The 17,335-nt window shown below is 41.3% G+C and overlaps 1 protein-coding gene across 1 annotated transcript; it reads right to left on the bottom strand.

Moving 5' to 3' along the window:
• Positions 1-1,430: 1,430 nt before the first annotated feature.
• Positions 1,431-16,697, bottom strand: LOC134100127 (TRPM8 channel-associated factor homolog). Its single transcript, XM_062553195.1, has 9 exons — positions 16,505-16,697; positions 9,055-9,783; positions 8,079-8,687; positions 7,006-7,994; positions 5,295-5,389; positions 4,416-4,629; positions 3,480-3,719; positions 3,000-3,331; positions 1,431-2,438 (listed from the first exon to the last, which is right to left on the bottom strand). Exons 2-9 carry the CDS (start codon positions 9,657-9,659, stop codon positions 2,196-2,198), a joined length of 3,327 nt encoding a protein of 1,108 aa, XP_062409179.1. The 5' UTR covers positions 9,660-9,783; positions 16,505-16,697; the 3' UTR covers positions 1,431-2,195.
• Between the last annotated feature and the right edge of the window lie 638 nt (positions 16,698-17,335).

Genomic DNA, 17,335 nt, shown 5'->3' on the forward strand with positions numbered 1-17,335 from the left:
ATTTGCATTTCATCTTGTCCTTGAAAAAAGGCAATGAAATTGGCATTTTTAGGAAAAAACACCATTTTGGCCATCTTTGAAGGCCCATAGCCTCGAAATACGAAAACTTACCATCTCAATTTTTTTTCAACATGTTCTCTTACTCATGGACTATATATATGTAAAGTTTTAAAAATGTGAGTGCTATCCATTCATGACCATAAGAGAACAAAAACAGGTTTTTTGTTTTTCATTGCTTTAAAAAAAAAAAAAGGGTTTGTTTCGATGAATAAGTCTTCAATGGTGGGAAGGACTATAATTCCTTTGTGATATTGGACAACTAAACAGGGTACTGCCCCAGTGTTCACATTTTTAGAAAATAATATGGTAGGCTTAAGACAGGAGAGGGGTTTAAAAAAAAGTGGTGCTCATTAAATACAGGCATTTTCAGCCTTTTTTTAGGACACGTCTATCCACATTTGAAGAGCCATATCTCAGAAACTAAACAAGATACCAAGCTAAAATTTTGGTTTTCCTCTAATGAGACATGGAGGAACATTTTGACCAAAAATCAGGAAAAACTGAGGACCATGGTGTCGGACCTGTTCCAACTGATATGGAATTGCCCATAAGGTGGCCATCTTGAATTTTTGGACAAAATTTAACATGCCCCAAGTCTTAATCTGTTTCAATAGGGGTTCTGACCAGGAATCCATTGAGAAAACTTTGACAGAAAACTAGGCCCAAAAAGTTGAGCAAATGACCTGTCTAAAATCATGTCATTCGGATGTATTTTGAGAAAGTTCGAGTTCACCGTTTTTAGCCAAAACTCGTTAGCCTGGAAGTGACCGGGGCAGGTCCTTTCGCCACTACAAAACGCTATTTTTATACCTCTTCTACTGTTCCAAACAACACTACACTTACGTGGTAGTGAGTAGAGGGTCCCTAAAGCCAAACCGAAGTATCCCCACGTCTTTATGTGGTCGGATAGAGAGTCCAGAATGAATTTAATCGAGTCAGTACCTTCCGGAAATGTCGCGGCGGCAGCAGCGCAACGCTTCAACAACACTTTACTAACATTTCCGGAAAGGTACTGACTCGATTAAATTCATTCTGGACTCTCTATCCGACCACATAAAGACGTGGGGATACTTCGGTTTGGCTTTAGGGACTCTCTACTCACTACCACGTAAGTGTAGTGTTGTTTGGAACAGTAGAAGAGGTATAAAAATAGCGTTTTGTAGTGGCGAAAGGACCTGCCCCGGTCACTTCCAGGCTAACGAGTTATTTTGGCTAAAAACGGTGAACTCGAACTTTCTCAAAATACATCCGAATGACATGATTTTGGTGTCAACTCAACGTATGTACTCCCAATAGTCCGAAAAATTGATCTAAAGTGCATTTCACTCCGGATTATCCCTTTAACTCATGACAGGCAAATAGTTTATTTGTGAGAAAAAAAACCAACACTTCCGTTTTTGGCTACACCTTACTTCATGTTCAGAGTCCCAGTTAATTTACTTATGTAGGCCTACGCTATTAATATAGATGCATTTTATAGATTGATTTAGAGTTGCAGTAAGAAAACCCATCGGGAAAAAAACTGCCAAACAAACAGAAGACAAAGAAGACAAAACAAAAGATTACAAAGATTTAAGACCACTTCAGTCAGTAGGTCAAAGACTACATGAACATCAGCAGTGATGTTAATATCATCAAAATATTTCAATTCTTGATTTATCACATGAATATCCTTCCTGTATTCAATAATATCATCCTTCCATATCAGTGAAATAATTAAATAAAGCCTTGTCATCTGCACTGAATACCTGGCTTACATGGCCAGTGATTATAATTATCATTGTAGGCTTACATTATTTTAATTGTGATGACTAGTATTGCAGATTACGGATAATGTGATAACTTCAGCAGTGATATGATGAATATATTTTAAGATAATGATGATATTGAAAGCAGAATGAAAATAACAGCTGTTATAAAGGTACAAAGTGAACATAATGCTAGTCCACATGTTTTATAGGGTTATGGAAGTCATTTACAAGCAGGTATCTAGAGTGAGGGACATAATTACTAGATGCCAGTTATATTCATAGCAACCTTTGCTTCTGCTCAGTACAATACAAATAAGCTAAATAGATATGGTGATGATAGCCCACATAGCACCCTGAACCTAATATAAATCTCAGTTTACTCTCTTAGACATATGCAGCCATTGGATGATCCCTCCAATCAGGCAGACTTGAGAGCTTCGACTCAGTTGCAGGTTCTACTGGCCAGTTCCAGGCTTTGAAGAATGATGTCAGGTTCCTGTTCACCACTTTGGAGAAGGTCTTCACAAATGTGTTCATCTTTCCCGTTTTATCTTTGGGCACTTCAGGCATGTTGTGGTAGGCACCAAAGAACTTCTTAAAGGCGTCCCAGCCAAACTTCTCCTGGAGCTGGCAAAACAGATTTTAAAGATGTAAATTATCACATAACACTGGACAACTAGAAATGTGCATCTCCGTGGAGGAGCTGCAAGAGTGGGCTTGCTCACCAGGGGGCAGTGATTCATTTCTATGGGGAAACGCCTCTGGTGGAGCATGGCGGAACTACAAGTGTCTAAAAACGGGAATACCGGAAAAACGACAACACCGGATCGGGCCTGATTTTTTAGTGTTTGAACCGCGTCGATGGCTCAAACGCTCTAGGAGAAGAGGCATTTTAAAAAAACGGCCAACGGATAACAATATGGGCTTGCCTTGCAGCAAGCCCACTAATTAACGTGTTTTGTGTCTAAACACAACAACCTTGTTAATGATAAATGTCAGACAATCTACATTTTGATGACTGTTTTAAAGGAATTTACTACCTGACTGGGTTGTGGTTGAACTGGCCATAATCTGTACAGCATATCAGGGTCTACAGGTATGTCTGGATTTTCAACCTTGCAGGCTCTGCAGCCAAGATTCTGACTCTGATCAGACACAGACACAGACACAGCCACACACACAAAATACCTGCAAGTAGGTCTCAAGCGCCGTCCAGACCTTCCAGTCTTCCAGTTTACGGCCTCCCTTAATATACTCCTGGACCCGACTTTGCCGGCGGACAGGTTTCAGATGCCCATGGGCATCACCCCATTCAAGCCCATACACCGTCTCACCGATGAACACAGACCACAGGTTATTGGTGGCCTCACCAGTGTGAGGGGGAAATTCCCATACAGAGAGCTGCTGGTTGTGGCCTAGTTCATGGATTGGCCCCCAGGGATCTTTTTTGCCCTTTAGCCTCAGAAGGTCAGGGGCTGATGAAGTGAACATCATAACTGGGTAGCCAGAGTGCATGAATCCTTAAGGCAAAAAAAAATAGTTTAATAGCACAATTTCATGGCTGTAAAATAGAAAAACAAGCCTTAAATACATTCATTTGTTTCGATCCATTTAGTGAATCAAGAATATTCTACATAGGTAATGATACCACAAAATCATCTCACACACCAGCTGAGATCTGTACATCTGCCACAAATCGCTCCTTGCGTGGGAACTTGGCGGGTTTGGCTGCCAACTCAGCAACACCCCTCATGACGGCATCCCACTGTTCGGCTAGCAAATCCGTCCGTTCCAAATTTCGGATGAAGTCAGAGTGGAGAGTGATAACTAGGTTCTCAAACTCCAGCTCAGCCCAGGGGGCAGGGTAGTTCCTTATATCCTGGAGCCAGTGGTTCATTGTAGTCTCCCCTGTGAATCAGGTGATGAAGGGTGCAACATCTTTTAATTCAATGTGCATCCTCATCACAGTACATATTCACTGATAAAAAGCTTACATGAAACATTTCTGTTCTGGTAGAAGCATACATTAATGTGACCTTAAAAAAGTTATCTATCAATTACTGATACTGTATACTGTATGTTACAGATAAATTTCACATATGATACAAGCAATTTAAAGCAAAATCAGTGAATATTTCCTCCCTATTTGCTGGCTACTCTCTCTAAGTACACAGTAAAAGCAATCCTCTAGTTATCCTGCACAGCTTTTAAAAATAGAATTGTCAGCTGTTTATTACTGTTCAGCTGATCATGATGAGATAGAATTTTGAACGTTGAAGGCAGCGTGAAGGATACATCTATGCTACCTTCAAAATGTGTCAAAACAAAGATATCTTAGATGGTAGCATTGTATATAAATATTTGATCCAGACATGCCTTATTGCTTGAGAAATTGCCCCTCTGGAATAAATTAAGTTTTTTTTTTATTGAATTGAATTGAATTATATCTCACTTTGAAACTTCATAATTTTGTGTGACATGTCATACTTTCAGTTACCAGGAGAAATAATATACTGAAGTCAATGTTGTCAACATTTGATGAAAAGAAAGTCCTGTTCCAGTTACGGGTCCTAAAATGTGATGGTAAAGACACGCCATCCTTACCAGATTTATAGTATGGTGCTTGAACAGCCTTCTGCACCAATATCTTCACATTGTCCACGTGACAATTTGGTGGAGCAACCAAGTAGATTAAACCTCCCCAGAGGTTCCACACCTGCACTGTGTTACCATCCACAGGGAAACGCTCAACTACCACTGGTGCTCGTTTCCATTCATCTAAGTGCTTAATATTGTCAGTCTGGCAGCCAATCTGCACCTGGGGACAGATGTAGAATAGATAACATTTTTAGTGGGTAATGTATCATGGTGGTTAAGGAGTTGAGATAGCGTGTAGTCTGGAAAGTGATGGGTTCAATTCCCAGCTTCCACCGTTGTGCCCTTGAGCACAGCATTTAACTCCAAGTCGCTTCCAGGATAATGGATAATAACTGTAAGTCATTTTGGAAGCATCCACCAAATTAATAAATGTAATTAATGTATAAAGGAGATATATCAAACAACTAGAAAAGGACTCAGAGAGCGCAGACCTCCGCCTGTATTGTTCCTCCTAGGTTGTCATACATTTGAGCCTAAACTATTTAGATCGCCACCACGTGGCCATACCATGCCATTACACGAGTAACCGAAAAACATAAACGGCTCCAGAATCCCGAATCCACTCCCCAAAATCTAATCGTTTCTTCCCTGGGTCATTTCTGACATTCCCTGAAAATTTCATTGTAATCTATCCATTACTTTTTGAGTTATCTTGCTAACAAACAGACAGACAGACAAACAAACATACGCCGGTCCCCGATGAAAACATAACCTCCTTGGCGGAGGTAACAAGCATAAAATAAATAGTAATATGACACGGTATCTTAAATCATTACAGTGAGTCTTAGCAGGGGTATAACACTTGTAGAATTTGTTTTGTCTCACCTTCCAACCTTTGCCCACAATATTTGAGGGAAACTCGATATCTGTCCTCATACCAGGGGACAGGTACAGACCAGTGCTGATCCATTCTTCGACACCTGCAATATGGCCACCATAGAGAGACAAGCATTATTATCACATTGTTTAGCCTACCGTTCATTTGGCTAGAGTTGTTTCACATGGTGTCATACTCAATGCCCAATCAAACAAAAAACTCTCTTTGTCTATCATTTTGAATGTGCAACATTCTTTGACAGAGCATGTCTTCATAACGCTACTTTCGGCTCTTTAATTGAAATGTTGCTTTTAAGTGCTCAGGAAATAGTTCTTCCCACACTTTCACATTTCATCTGCTAACCTTGGATTAGGTGTAGCCTGAATTATTAGCTGCTGATGCTTGCTTATTTGCTATTTCATGTTATTGTAAGCTTTCATGAAAGATGAACTCTCATCATAATGTCCTTTTTTTGTAAATTGTGTTACAAATCCCATTAAGAACTAAGTCCCTGTGAAAATATGGCCCTTGTGGTCCATACTCACACACAGGATGAGCGGCTAGGACTCACTGAGGTGAAGTGGTGATGGGGTGAAGACACAGCAAGCAAACGTGGATGTTGGTGCAGATTTATTCACAATGCAAAAATAGTGACCCGACAAATAGAAAACAAAAAGAACTTCCGACGAAAACAGAAAAGAAATTAACCAACAGGTTACTTAACTCAATACCAGTCACTAGTGATGTGCCCAATGAAGCGAGGCCTCGGAGCTTGTGTCGAGCAAAAAGGGGCATGAAGCCCCGGTTCGAGGCTTGTGTCGTTTCCATAAAAATAACGTGACTGATGACAAACGAGGCCTCGGTTTGTGAGTTTGACGTTTGAACACACTCACATGACTGCTTCGGAATCTCGTGAACCAGGGCGCGCGTTGTAGTGTTGTGAGAATGTGTTGTGTTGTGTTGTATTGCATTGCAAGAGTCAGTTTGACCAAGAAATAAAGTTTGGCTATTTAGAACAGTGACACTGAGACGGGTCTGTGTTGCAATCTTGTCTCTTGTCTTGACTTCATATTTTCCTTTATTGAAAACTGGATTCAAGAATCGTCGAGGCCATGTCGGGCAATAGACTATGGTTTAATTATACGTTTGGTCATGCACACTTCACTCTTGGCTATAGTGTGTTGAGGTGGATTACTACATCCTGCTTCAGAAGCTAAGCAAGGTCTACTATGGTCGGTAAGTGGATGAGAGACCGTACCATCAACTGAACCATAGCTCTACCAAAACATCAAGCAGTGACCATATTATGTTTTCCTTTGTCTTTCATTGTTTTGAAGCTTCACACATTACTCGGCACCTTTAGGGAAATGTGCCGAGCAGCGCTCGAGGCTTCATTTGCCCATCACTACGAGTCACCATTCTCAACTCTGTACTCTCCAGCCTTCTCTCACAAGACTTCTCAAGACTCTCTCAACATGAAATGAGCCAGCCTTAAATAAGCCAGCCAATTACCCAATCAAGACCGGGTTAAACCATTTTAGAGGGGTGACGGTCTGTACCAATATTGAATCTTTTTCCATTACAAAGACACATACATACACAAGACATAAATACATACACCGCAATACAGTGTCAAACATAGTTTGGGGAAAAGGAGAGGTCAGTCCCCTTTAATGAATCACAGAAATTGTACAAACTATGGGCTGTAATTAGACTAACCTGCTGTTTTAGCACTGATGGTCACTGTGGTGTCACTGACAGTTGCCAGAGCTTGGATATCCTTGATGATGTAGGGCAAGAGAGCTTCTGGATCTGGACACTCTTTACACACATGCCGGGCAACTCCAAGAAGGAGACGGTCTTCACCACTTCTAACTGGGCAGCTTTCACATACCTGTGGGACTTGACCTGTCTTGAGTAAGTCTGCTAGCATCTCCAGCACTGAAGAGTAAGAGGCGCAGCCATGAGCAGACATAGAGAGGTAACTCATACAATCTTGTCCCATCTTTTTCAGACATTCTTGCTGATCATCACTGAAACTCTGGTTCTGAGATAAATAATTGGTAACAAGTTGCAGGAATTGACGGAACTGGTACGCTTCTAAGAATTCACGTCCTGATTGAGCTTGATACAATTCACTCTTCACCGTCCCTGGCAGAAGGGAGAGACCCATTTGGTTGAGAATGTGGTTGCCTGGGTATTTAATGAGTGTTTTTTCGGCAGTATTGGTGGCGGCCCAGTACCAGGCATGTCCTCCAATTAGGAGCCCTCCTCCTTCAGCAACAAACCTCTGGATTTCATTGCAATGGTCATCACTGTATGAGGTGCAGACATAGACACTTACGTTGTCACTTAAGTCAGTCACTTGGCACTGCAGACCTGACCTGCTTAGGAGATCTGTTACCCAGCTAAGTTTGGGTGAAACACCAACAAGACCCTTGCGTCCCTTGTCCAGCCAGAGCACAGCATTCATTAAGAAGCGGGACAAAGGTTCATGACTCAGATAGGTTTCGTGGGTGGCAATGATGACGCGGCCCTGCCCATAGGTCGATCCAGCAAGGAAGGCCCTGCCGTCAGATGTGGTACCAATGGGGAATGCTAGAGGGCCATGGACGAGGACCTCTGAAGGTACTGCATCACCACGGATATCAAATTTCGTGACTCCATCCAGCAGCACGTCAAGGTCTTCTTTTAAATATCCCTTCACCCTGGATTGGAAAAAAAAATTCAAAACAGTAAACTACACATACAGTACCAGTACTAGGCCAATAGGAAATGCCGAAGACACTTACGACTTAAAGGACCATCGGAGGGGAATTTGTGGTTGGACAGATGTCTGTCCATGTGATCCATAGTGCTCAGTGAAGTAAATACCAGCCACACTGCACACCTTGTTTCCAGTATAGTTCAGCAGAACATTTTCTTGAGGATGCACTTGGTGCCAGTACCAGGCCTGGCCAGCAATGAGGACCCCTCCTCCCTCCTTGAGGAAATTCACCAGCTCCTTAGTAAATGGACCCACTTTATGGCCATCTGTAACATACACTCCAAGATCACTTCTGAATTGACAGACCTCTGCATCAATTGAGGAGGAGAGGTTTTCAACAACAGCCTGGCAGGTCGGATGGACACCTACTTTAGCCCTCCCAGAGGAGGGTTGAAGCCATCCCAGGGCATTCTTAACTAGGTCTGGGAAGTCTTGAAGGTGCACCTCATGTCCCATCACCACTATGCGGCCAAGGCCATAGCATGAGGCAGCTATGATAACCTGATCTTGGGCGTTCACAGCCAGAGGAAACGCATGATGACCATTCAGCAGCAGCTCACTGGGTACCGGTGGCCCTTTAAATGTGAGCTCCTGTATTCCATGCATCAGGGTGGAATAGGCTCCTTCTAACGCCCTGTGCAAACAATTACAGTGCGTACAGTAAAGAAGTCAAATTATTTAACCTGACATATAATTCTTAAATTTGCTATAAAATTGATGAGAATATGGTCAATGGTCATTTCCATCAACCTTAGTAGTATTATAAGTTATAACTTTGAGGAAGTCTAGAACTAACCCATCCTCCTCTATTGCATTAGAAAATGTTATGCATATCACACGTTTCCAGACAGGATTTCTTATTCAAATGGTTAAAATGTGCATGAAAACGTTGTCTGGAAACCCAGCTAGTGGTAAATAATCGAACATGTAGTATTTAGGACATATTTGTACAGTCAAGTCTTCAAACTATATAACAACACTGCACAAAAAGTCATACTTACATTGCCGACCAACTGGAAGGCATCCGCGATGGCACAGCCACAGATCCATGAGACCCATAGGTCTCAGTGAAGTAGATACCAGCCACACCAGACACTTTGTTACCCTGAAATTGGAGCTTTACATTTGCATGGGGATTTGTATGCTGCCAGTGCCAGGCCTGGCCAGCAATGAGGAGCCCTCCTCCTTCCTTGAGGAAGCGCACCATCTCTTCAGCAAATGGATCTATATTATAAGCATCAGTGATATAGACTCCAAGATCACTTCTGAATCGGCAGACATCAGCATCAACTGAAGAGAGATTCCCCATAATGCGCTGGCAGCTGGAATGGACACCTACTTTAGCCCTCCCAGAGGAGGGTTGAAGCCAACCCAGGGCATTCTTAACTAGGTCTGGGAAGTCTTGAAGGTACGCCTCATGCCCCATCACCACTATGCGGCCAAGGCCATAGCATGAGGCAGCTATGATGACCTGATCTTGGGCGTTCACAGCCAGAGGAAATGCATGATGACCATTCAGCAGCAGCTCACTGGGTACCGACGGCCCTTTAAATGTGAGCTCCTGTATTCCATGCATCAGGGAGGAGTAAGCTTCATCTTGGGCCATTTTGAACTGATTTAACTTTTATAATAGGAAAAGTAAGTAGGAATATCTTGTTGTAGCCCCTTTTGTTATAATGTACTGTAGCCTATTCTGTGCAGCTTGGTCTGGGGTTTTGCAGCACCATAAACTGTAACAAAGACATACAGTTGAAAAGACATGTTAGAGCAGCATGACTGAGGCCTGTTCAACTACAAATATAATAGAATACTGTATCGTTGATGGTCATCAAACTCAAACAGTAATAGTGACAGGTTTGCAATTTTATGTTATTTTGGTTTTGTCTTATAACAGACACCTGACAATTACTGCTAACTTTGCTCATATACAACCAGCCATACTTTCTTGTTGCTGTCAGAGGGACAGATGTGGCCACGCACGTCCACCACTAGGATACGTAAGACCCCAGGAATCAGGAGAATGATTTAATCTGTGCATGTGCGAGTTTCTCTTCCTGTTTATCACTAGATGTCACATAATGTATACAGTATACAGTACAGCTAATTGTAAATACGTTCCATACTTTAAAAAAGTTAATACTTTTCATCCACATTGTGATGTTTTCTCTTGGGTACAATCAAATGTAAAACCCAAACCTTCATCCATAGTCATGGCAATGATGTAAAGATGAAGACTTAAGTTCAGTATTCCTCAACATTCATTTGCTTTGCCTACTTACTGTTTAACTATCACAGGCCTGACATTGCATTTTTTTTTTAAAAATCTTTATTCTTTCCTAAACACTTGCATCTTTAAATGACATGTAATGCAGATACGCCACATTGAATGTGACCATTAAAACATTACTTTAACTTATGGTCTTAATCTATGAAATATGTTAAGGTACATCATTACAAAAAGATGTCTAATGGAAGTAAACTACTGTATGAAATACCAAGAAAAATTTTTTTTGGTCAATGTTTTTTTATTGTGATTTACACAAATAAAATAATACACAAATACAGTTAACACTTGAGACAAAAAACTCCACAAACAAACAAACAAAATAAAATAAAATAAAATAAATCATACAGTACACAGAGAAAGTCCACATAGTAGTAGTCATCTTGTACAACCGCTATTCAGAGCCAAGGTGCATTGTAAGTTGTTCCACATGTGAGATAAAAGGTTGCCATACAACATCAAACTTCCCCATTGATCCATTCAGTGTGTATCTGATTTTTTCTACCTTAAGAAAAAACATGACATCACAGACCCATCTGCCAAAAGAAGGGGGCTTGTCATTCTTCCAATTTAAAAGAACGAGTCGCCGAGCTAAAAGGGAGGAGTAGGCTATACAGTTTAGTTGTGACTTTTGTAACGGGAAATCCTCTGAAGGAATACCAAAAAGTCCAATGAAAGGACAGGGGTCAACAGTTAAACCTGAAATTGCAGAGTATACTTCAAATATTGAGGACCAAAAAGCTGTTAAACTAGAACATGACCAAAATGTATGGTACAGAGTGGCAGGTGCCTGCTTACATCTGTTACAAATAGGGTCAACCCCTGGAAATATTTTAGATAGTTTAACCTTGGACATATGAAGCCTATGTACAATCTTAAACTGAATAAGACTATGCCTTGCACAAATGGAGGAAGAATGGATTCTTTGAATGATGTCAGACCATTGACTTTCAGTTATGTTGGCATCCATATCCTTTTCCCAGTTTTCTTTTATTATAGACAATGAGGAACCTTCCATTTCAAATATCGCTGCATATAACCTTGACACTGTTCCCTTTGCCTCAGGAGGGGTTTCAAGGATGGAATCAAGTGAAGATTTTGGTGGGAGTGAGGGAAATTGAGTGATTTGATTCTGTATAAAATGTCTGACTTGTAGGTATCTGAAAAAGTTACTAGTTGGTAAAGAAAAATCCTGTCTAACCTGATCAAATGACATGAAAACACCATCCTTATATAGCATCTTGATATTTAAGACTCCATTTTTTACCCACCTTGTAAAAGTATTATCTAAAGAGGCCGGGAATAAATGGTTGGCTGTAATAGGAGAATAAACTGACATAGAAACTAGCCCATAACGTTTTCGGAACTGAGACCAGATTTTTAAGGAGTGAAGAACTACTGGGTTCTGACAAGACCGGGGTGAAGGTAGGGGAAGAGATGAACACACAAGAGCTGAAAGTGAGGTTGGACTGCAAGAACTAGACTCAATTTGTAACCAGCCAGGCAGATCCCGGGTTGATATATCCCACCGCCAGCACAATAAGCTTTTGATATTAGCAGCCCAGTAATACATTTGAAAATTTGGTAGAGCCATCCCGCCCTGTATTTTAGGTCTTTGTAAAAACAGTTTCCTGATCCTAGGTGTTTTGTTATTCCAAATAAAAGATGAAATAAGACTATCAAGCTTTGTAAAGAAAGTTTTTGTAAGGAAATATGGGATGCACTGAAACAAAAACAAGAATTTGGGAAGGATATTCATTTTAATTATACTGATTCGCCCAGCCAAAGACAAGGGCATGGTGGACCAGCGGGTCAGGTCCTGTTTGGTGCGCTCTATGAGTGGGGTAAAATTGGCCTTCAGAAGCTGAGAGTGGGACTTTGTTACACACACACCAAGATAATTAAATCTATTATTAGTCACTTTGAAAGGTAATGAATGAAGTGAGGTCTGAGTGGCAACTGTAGTAATTGGTAAGAGCTCACTTTTTCCAAGGTTGAGTTTGTACCCTGAAAAACTGCCAAAATCTTTAAGGATATTGATAATATGTGGAATAGATACAAGTGGGTCAGATATATAAAGAAGGACATCGTCAGCATACAGTGAAATTTTGTGTTCCTGATTTGCTCTGAAGATCCCTTTGATATCTGTACACTGCCTGATGGAGGTTGCAAGAGGCTCCATTACCAGAGCAAAAAGTAGAGGAGAGAGCGGACAACCCTGTCTAGTCCCGCGCTGAAGAGGAAAGTATGGGGAATAGGTGTCATTAGTTCTGACAGAAGCCAGAGGTGAAGAGTACAACAGTCTGACCCAAGAAATAAAAGTTTCTCCAAACCCAAACCGCTTAAGAACATAAAACAAATAATTCCACTCGACACGGTCAAAAGCTTTCTCGGCGTCCAAAGCGAGAAGTGCTTCTTGGTGCTGAAAGGTGGAGGATGTGTAAAGGATATTGAATACACGCCTGACATTAAAAAATAAATGTCTGTTTTTTATAAATCCACTCTGGTCTGGTGACACAATGGTGGGCAAAACCGATTCAAGACGGAGAGCCAGCACTTTAGCCAGTATCTTCACATCGACATTGAGAAGGCTTATTGGGCGGTAAGAGGAACAATCGCGGGGGTTCTTGCCTTTCTTAAGAAGAAGGGATATAGATGCCTGGCGTAGAGTTGGTGGAAGACATTGAGAATCTAGACTATCATCAAACACAGCTTTGAGTAAGGGGGCTAACTTTGCTGAGCACTTCTTATAAAATTCTGTGGGAAAGCCATCAGGGCCTGGACATTTCCCACTCTGCATACATGCAATGGCTTTGGTTATCTCTTCTAAAGAAACAGGGCTATCCAAAGATTCCCTTAACTTTTCATCCACAGTAGGGATAGCCAGGTCTCTGAAAAAAGTATCCATTAGACTCAGATCAGTGGGAGGTTCAGATGTATACAAATTAGAGTAAAAATGACAAAACTGTTGATTGATATCTGCTGGTTCCGATAATAATCCTGAATCAGAATCAATTTGATCAATGATATGACTAATGGAAGTATGTCGCAGACTATAAGCAAGGCCTCTGCTGGGTTTCTCTCCATATTCATAGGACATATGTCTAGATTTTAACATAGCACGTTCTGCCTGTCCAGTTGAAAGCCTGTCAAATTCAGCCTGGTGCAACATTCTTTGTTTATAAAGCTCTGGGGTTGGGGCCGAAGCATACGCCTTGTCCACCTCAGAGATGAGTTCAGAAAGTTCTGTCTGTCTGGCTATACGTGCTTTGTGAATACTGCCATTGAAGGAGATAATCATCCCCCTCAGGTAGGCCTTAAGGGCCTCCCAGAGCAATGAAGGGGAGGTCTCATCATTTGAGTTAGTTTCTAAGAATATGTCTATGTAAGTATTAACAAAGGCAATAAATGACTCGTCAGACAAAAGGAGTGGATTGAGCCTCCATCTGAATCTGTTAGGTCTATGGGTGGGGAGAGTCAAAACTAATGTAACAGGGGCATGATCAGATATCACTATACTATTATAATCACAGGCATTTACCAAGGGCAGTAGGGTTTTATGTATGAAGAAATAATCTATGCGTGAATAGGTGTGGTGCACAGGTGAAAAAAAAGAAAATTCCTTCTTTGTAGGATAAAGGTATCTCCATGGGTCAGACATTGCGCAACATTGTAAAAAGTCCTCAATGCATTCTGCCGTTTTTGATTTAGTGACTATGCGAGTGGAAGATCTATCCAATAAGGGATTAATTACACAGTTACAATCACCAGCTATTATAAGTTGATGAGTGTCTAAGTATGGTATACTTGACAGGAAGTTACTCATAAATTTAGAATCATCCCAATTTGGGGCATAAACACAAGCTAATGTCACAGGCAGACTATGTAGTTTACCAACCACAATAACAAAACGGCCATTAGGGTCTGATTTGATTTCAGACAATACAAATGGTACTGATTTATTAATCAGAATCCCAGCACCCCTGGCCTTACCCTGAAATGTGGAATGATATACCTGTCCCACCCAGCCTCTCTTCAGGCCAATATAGCCAGACCCACATAAATGAGTCTCAGTGAGGAAAGCTATGTCAGTTTTCAAGAGTTTAAGGTGAGCAAGGACTCTGGTGCGTTTAATAGGGTGGTTAAGTCCTTTCACGTTCCAATTGGTAAACTTTATTGGCAGCCCACTCCCCCTACAGGGTGTATTTGAATTAGCCATATTTGGAAATGTGGATATTGAAGTACGGCAATCTATTTTGTAACAGATGACATCTATGACTCAGGGAACAGTAATAATCAAAGTAAAGTGCAACCACAAGTGGACAAAGTGAAAAGAAAAATAACATACAAAAAACGAAAAAGACACTTACCCCCCACCCCCCAGCACTTTCCCAAACAAAGTGCATAAGCCCCAACAGAAACATGCTCAAAATCACTTGCTTGGGTCTCTAACTTAACCTAAACAGACCCAAAGCTCAGCAAGCAACCAAATACAAATATATAGCAGTGCCAAATACCATGCACACAGCATAAACAAATGGGTAAAAAAAAAAACTCAGGTAGCCTAGTGTAATAACAGCTAAGCTGTGCAATACAGTTACCCCCAAATCCAATGTTTAAACTACAAAAGTGCAGCCTTGAATTTTTATCTTCCTTTTACGCTCAAAACAAATAAAACATTTAGAAAAAAAAGTTCACCCGAACAACTCAGAGTCGAGTCAATTCACTATTATGTGTCACGTCCATGTACCTGATCATGATGATGGGAGGATGTTATCCTTTATGTAGGATACTGCCAGTTCGGGATTAGTGAAAGATTTCTCCTCACCTTTGAACGTGACACGAAATATGGCTGGAAAACGAAGACCAAACTTGACATCCTTGATACCTTTAAGGAGCTGCCTCGCCTCGACAAAAGCAGCTCGCTTCTTGGCTACTTCTGGTGCAAAATCGGGAAATATGTGCACACGCTTCTCATTGTAGAACAGCTGCTTCTTTTGACTTGAAACGCGGAGGATGCGATCCTTCACGTCTCCGTGGTGTACTCGAATTATGAACGGCCTTGGCCTCTCACCGTCTCGAGGTTTTGGTGCCAGCGAACGATGGCCACGGTCAAGGCGTGGTGTGTCTTCCAGGTCCAATATCTCCTTCAATGCAGCCGCACAGAATTGTCGCGGGTTGTTCCCCTCTTTCCCCTCCTCTATTCCAATTAGGCGTATATTCTGACGGCGGCTACGGCTTTCCAAGTCCAAACACTTCTCTGTCAAGCCACACACTTCTGACTGCAATTTTTTCACTGTAGTTTCGAGGGTCATGACAGTTGAGCTCCACTCTGTGGCAGACTGCTCCAGATCATCAATGCGTTTAGTGTTCTGAGAGTTAGCAGACTGTAGAGAGCTGACGGTGGTATGCAACTCTTGGCGAATGGAAGCTATTTCTTGACTAAGGGCAGCCGTCTGAGTGTCCATTTTTGTTCCCAGCAATTCAATCGCCGACATAATTTTCTCGACAGATTCCGAAGATATTAGTGATGCCGCATCATCTTCGGTGGGAGGGCTAGCACCCTTCTTGCTAGTCGAGCTAGCTGACTTGTGCGTGCGATTAGCCATTATTTTAAAACTAAACAAAATGTCCTGTCGAAGCGCTATATCCTCGTGTAAGTGACTCGACTAACGTTATAAGAGCGTAGGAAGATAAATTTCTATATTTATTTGTATAGGGCACGCCAAAAAAAAGGATTAAATTAAAAGTTGGATGCAGAGCTCAGGACCTCGCAGCCTTACATGTCGAACGTCAGCCGGAAGCCATACCAAGAAAATTTTAATGAAGTATTTTGTTATATATGTTATATGGGAAAAAATTAAAGATTAGTCGCAAAAAGTTGTATTTTTTTTGCTGATTTATTCACACATCGATATCTCACTGACGAAGGCCATAAGGCAGACATTTTTGTTTCTGTTGCTATAGTGAAAATAAAATATTTTGGAGTTTACTTTTCTGCAAGTTCCCTGGATCACGCACCCACAGAAACAAATGGGAGAGCGTGCTGTTTGCATAAAAGGACTGTTAAATAGAATGGATACATGGAGTAGGCTAGAAGTAGGCCTATATAGAGTATATTATCATAAACAGCTGACAGATAATTACAGAATTGAAGTGTAGCTTACCCAAAGGTCTTGAGCTCCTTAGTGCCTCAGTCATCCGCACTTCTGTTTTTATACTTTTCATGCTCAAGAGGTGGTTGGGGCTACTGTGCAACCTCCCTAGCCATTGGGTATGAAGTGCAGCATGCCACAACATGTTAGACTTGCCATGTAGCATTCTGATCGCCAAGAACTGCCAGCAGCAGCTCAATCAGTTTACCCCAGCCTATCTTTTACCATCCCGAGAGCTCCAGCTGTTATCTCAACTTTTACAGCACCCAAAAAGCAAAGGGCCCCTCCCCATTCTAAAGTATTTCGTAAACAACAACAATCTTTGCTGGCACATAACACAGCATTTGCAGTGAAACGTTTTGATAAAAGCAGCAGAAAACAAATCCATGTACGTTTATTCATGCATATTTGTTGAAAAGTATAAGAATACTTCACAGAGAAGATAATTCAGGCCTCATAGTTCAGTAAAGAACTATTTACAAACAGCAAATGGAAATCCTCTGGTACTTCCGAGGCGTTTAGCACTTATTTGCCTTACAAGGCATTTGTTTACCACCAGGCGACTTTGTGACATGAGTAAGCATTTTGGAGAGAACCTCACCTCAACATATTGGTATCTGTTGTTGTGCTGAGCTGCCTAATTCAATGGTTGTGAAATATTCAGCAGCTTTTTAGATACATCTGCAATTCAGTGCATATCGTTTTCCATTTATTTTAGGGCCAAATAGAGAGAGGCATATAAATCATTTCCTTTTGTGGCTCTTCTGTGGAGCACATGTGTCATTGCTACTTGAGCATTGTTTGCTGTGGAGCAGTTGTTAAAAAGGCAGACAAATGCCTCAA

The sequence above is a fragment of the Sardina pilchardus genome, chromosome 13 (genome assembly GCF_963854185.1).
Source record: "Sardina pilchardus chromosome 13, fSarPil1.1, whole genome shotgun sequence".
NCBI lineage: Eukaryota > Metazoa > Chordata > Actinopteri > Clupeiformes > Clupeidae > Sardina > Sardina pilchardus.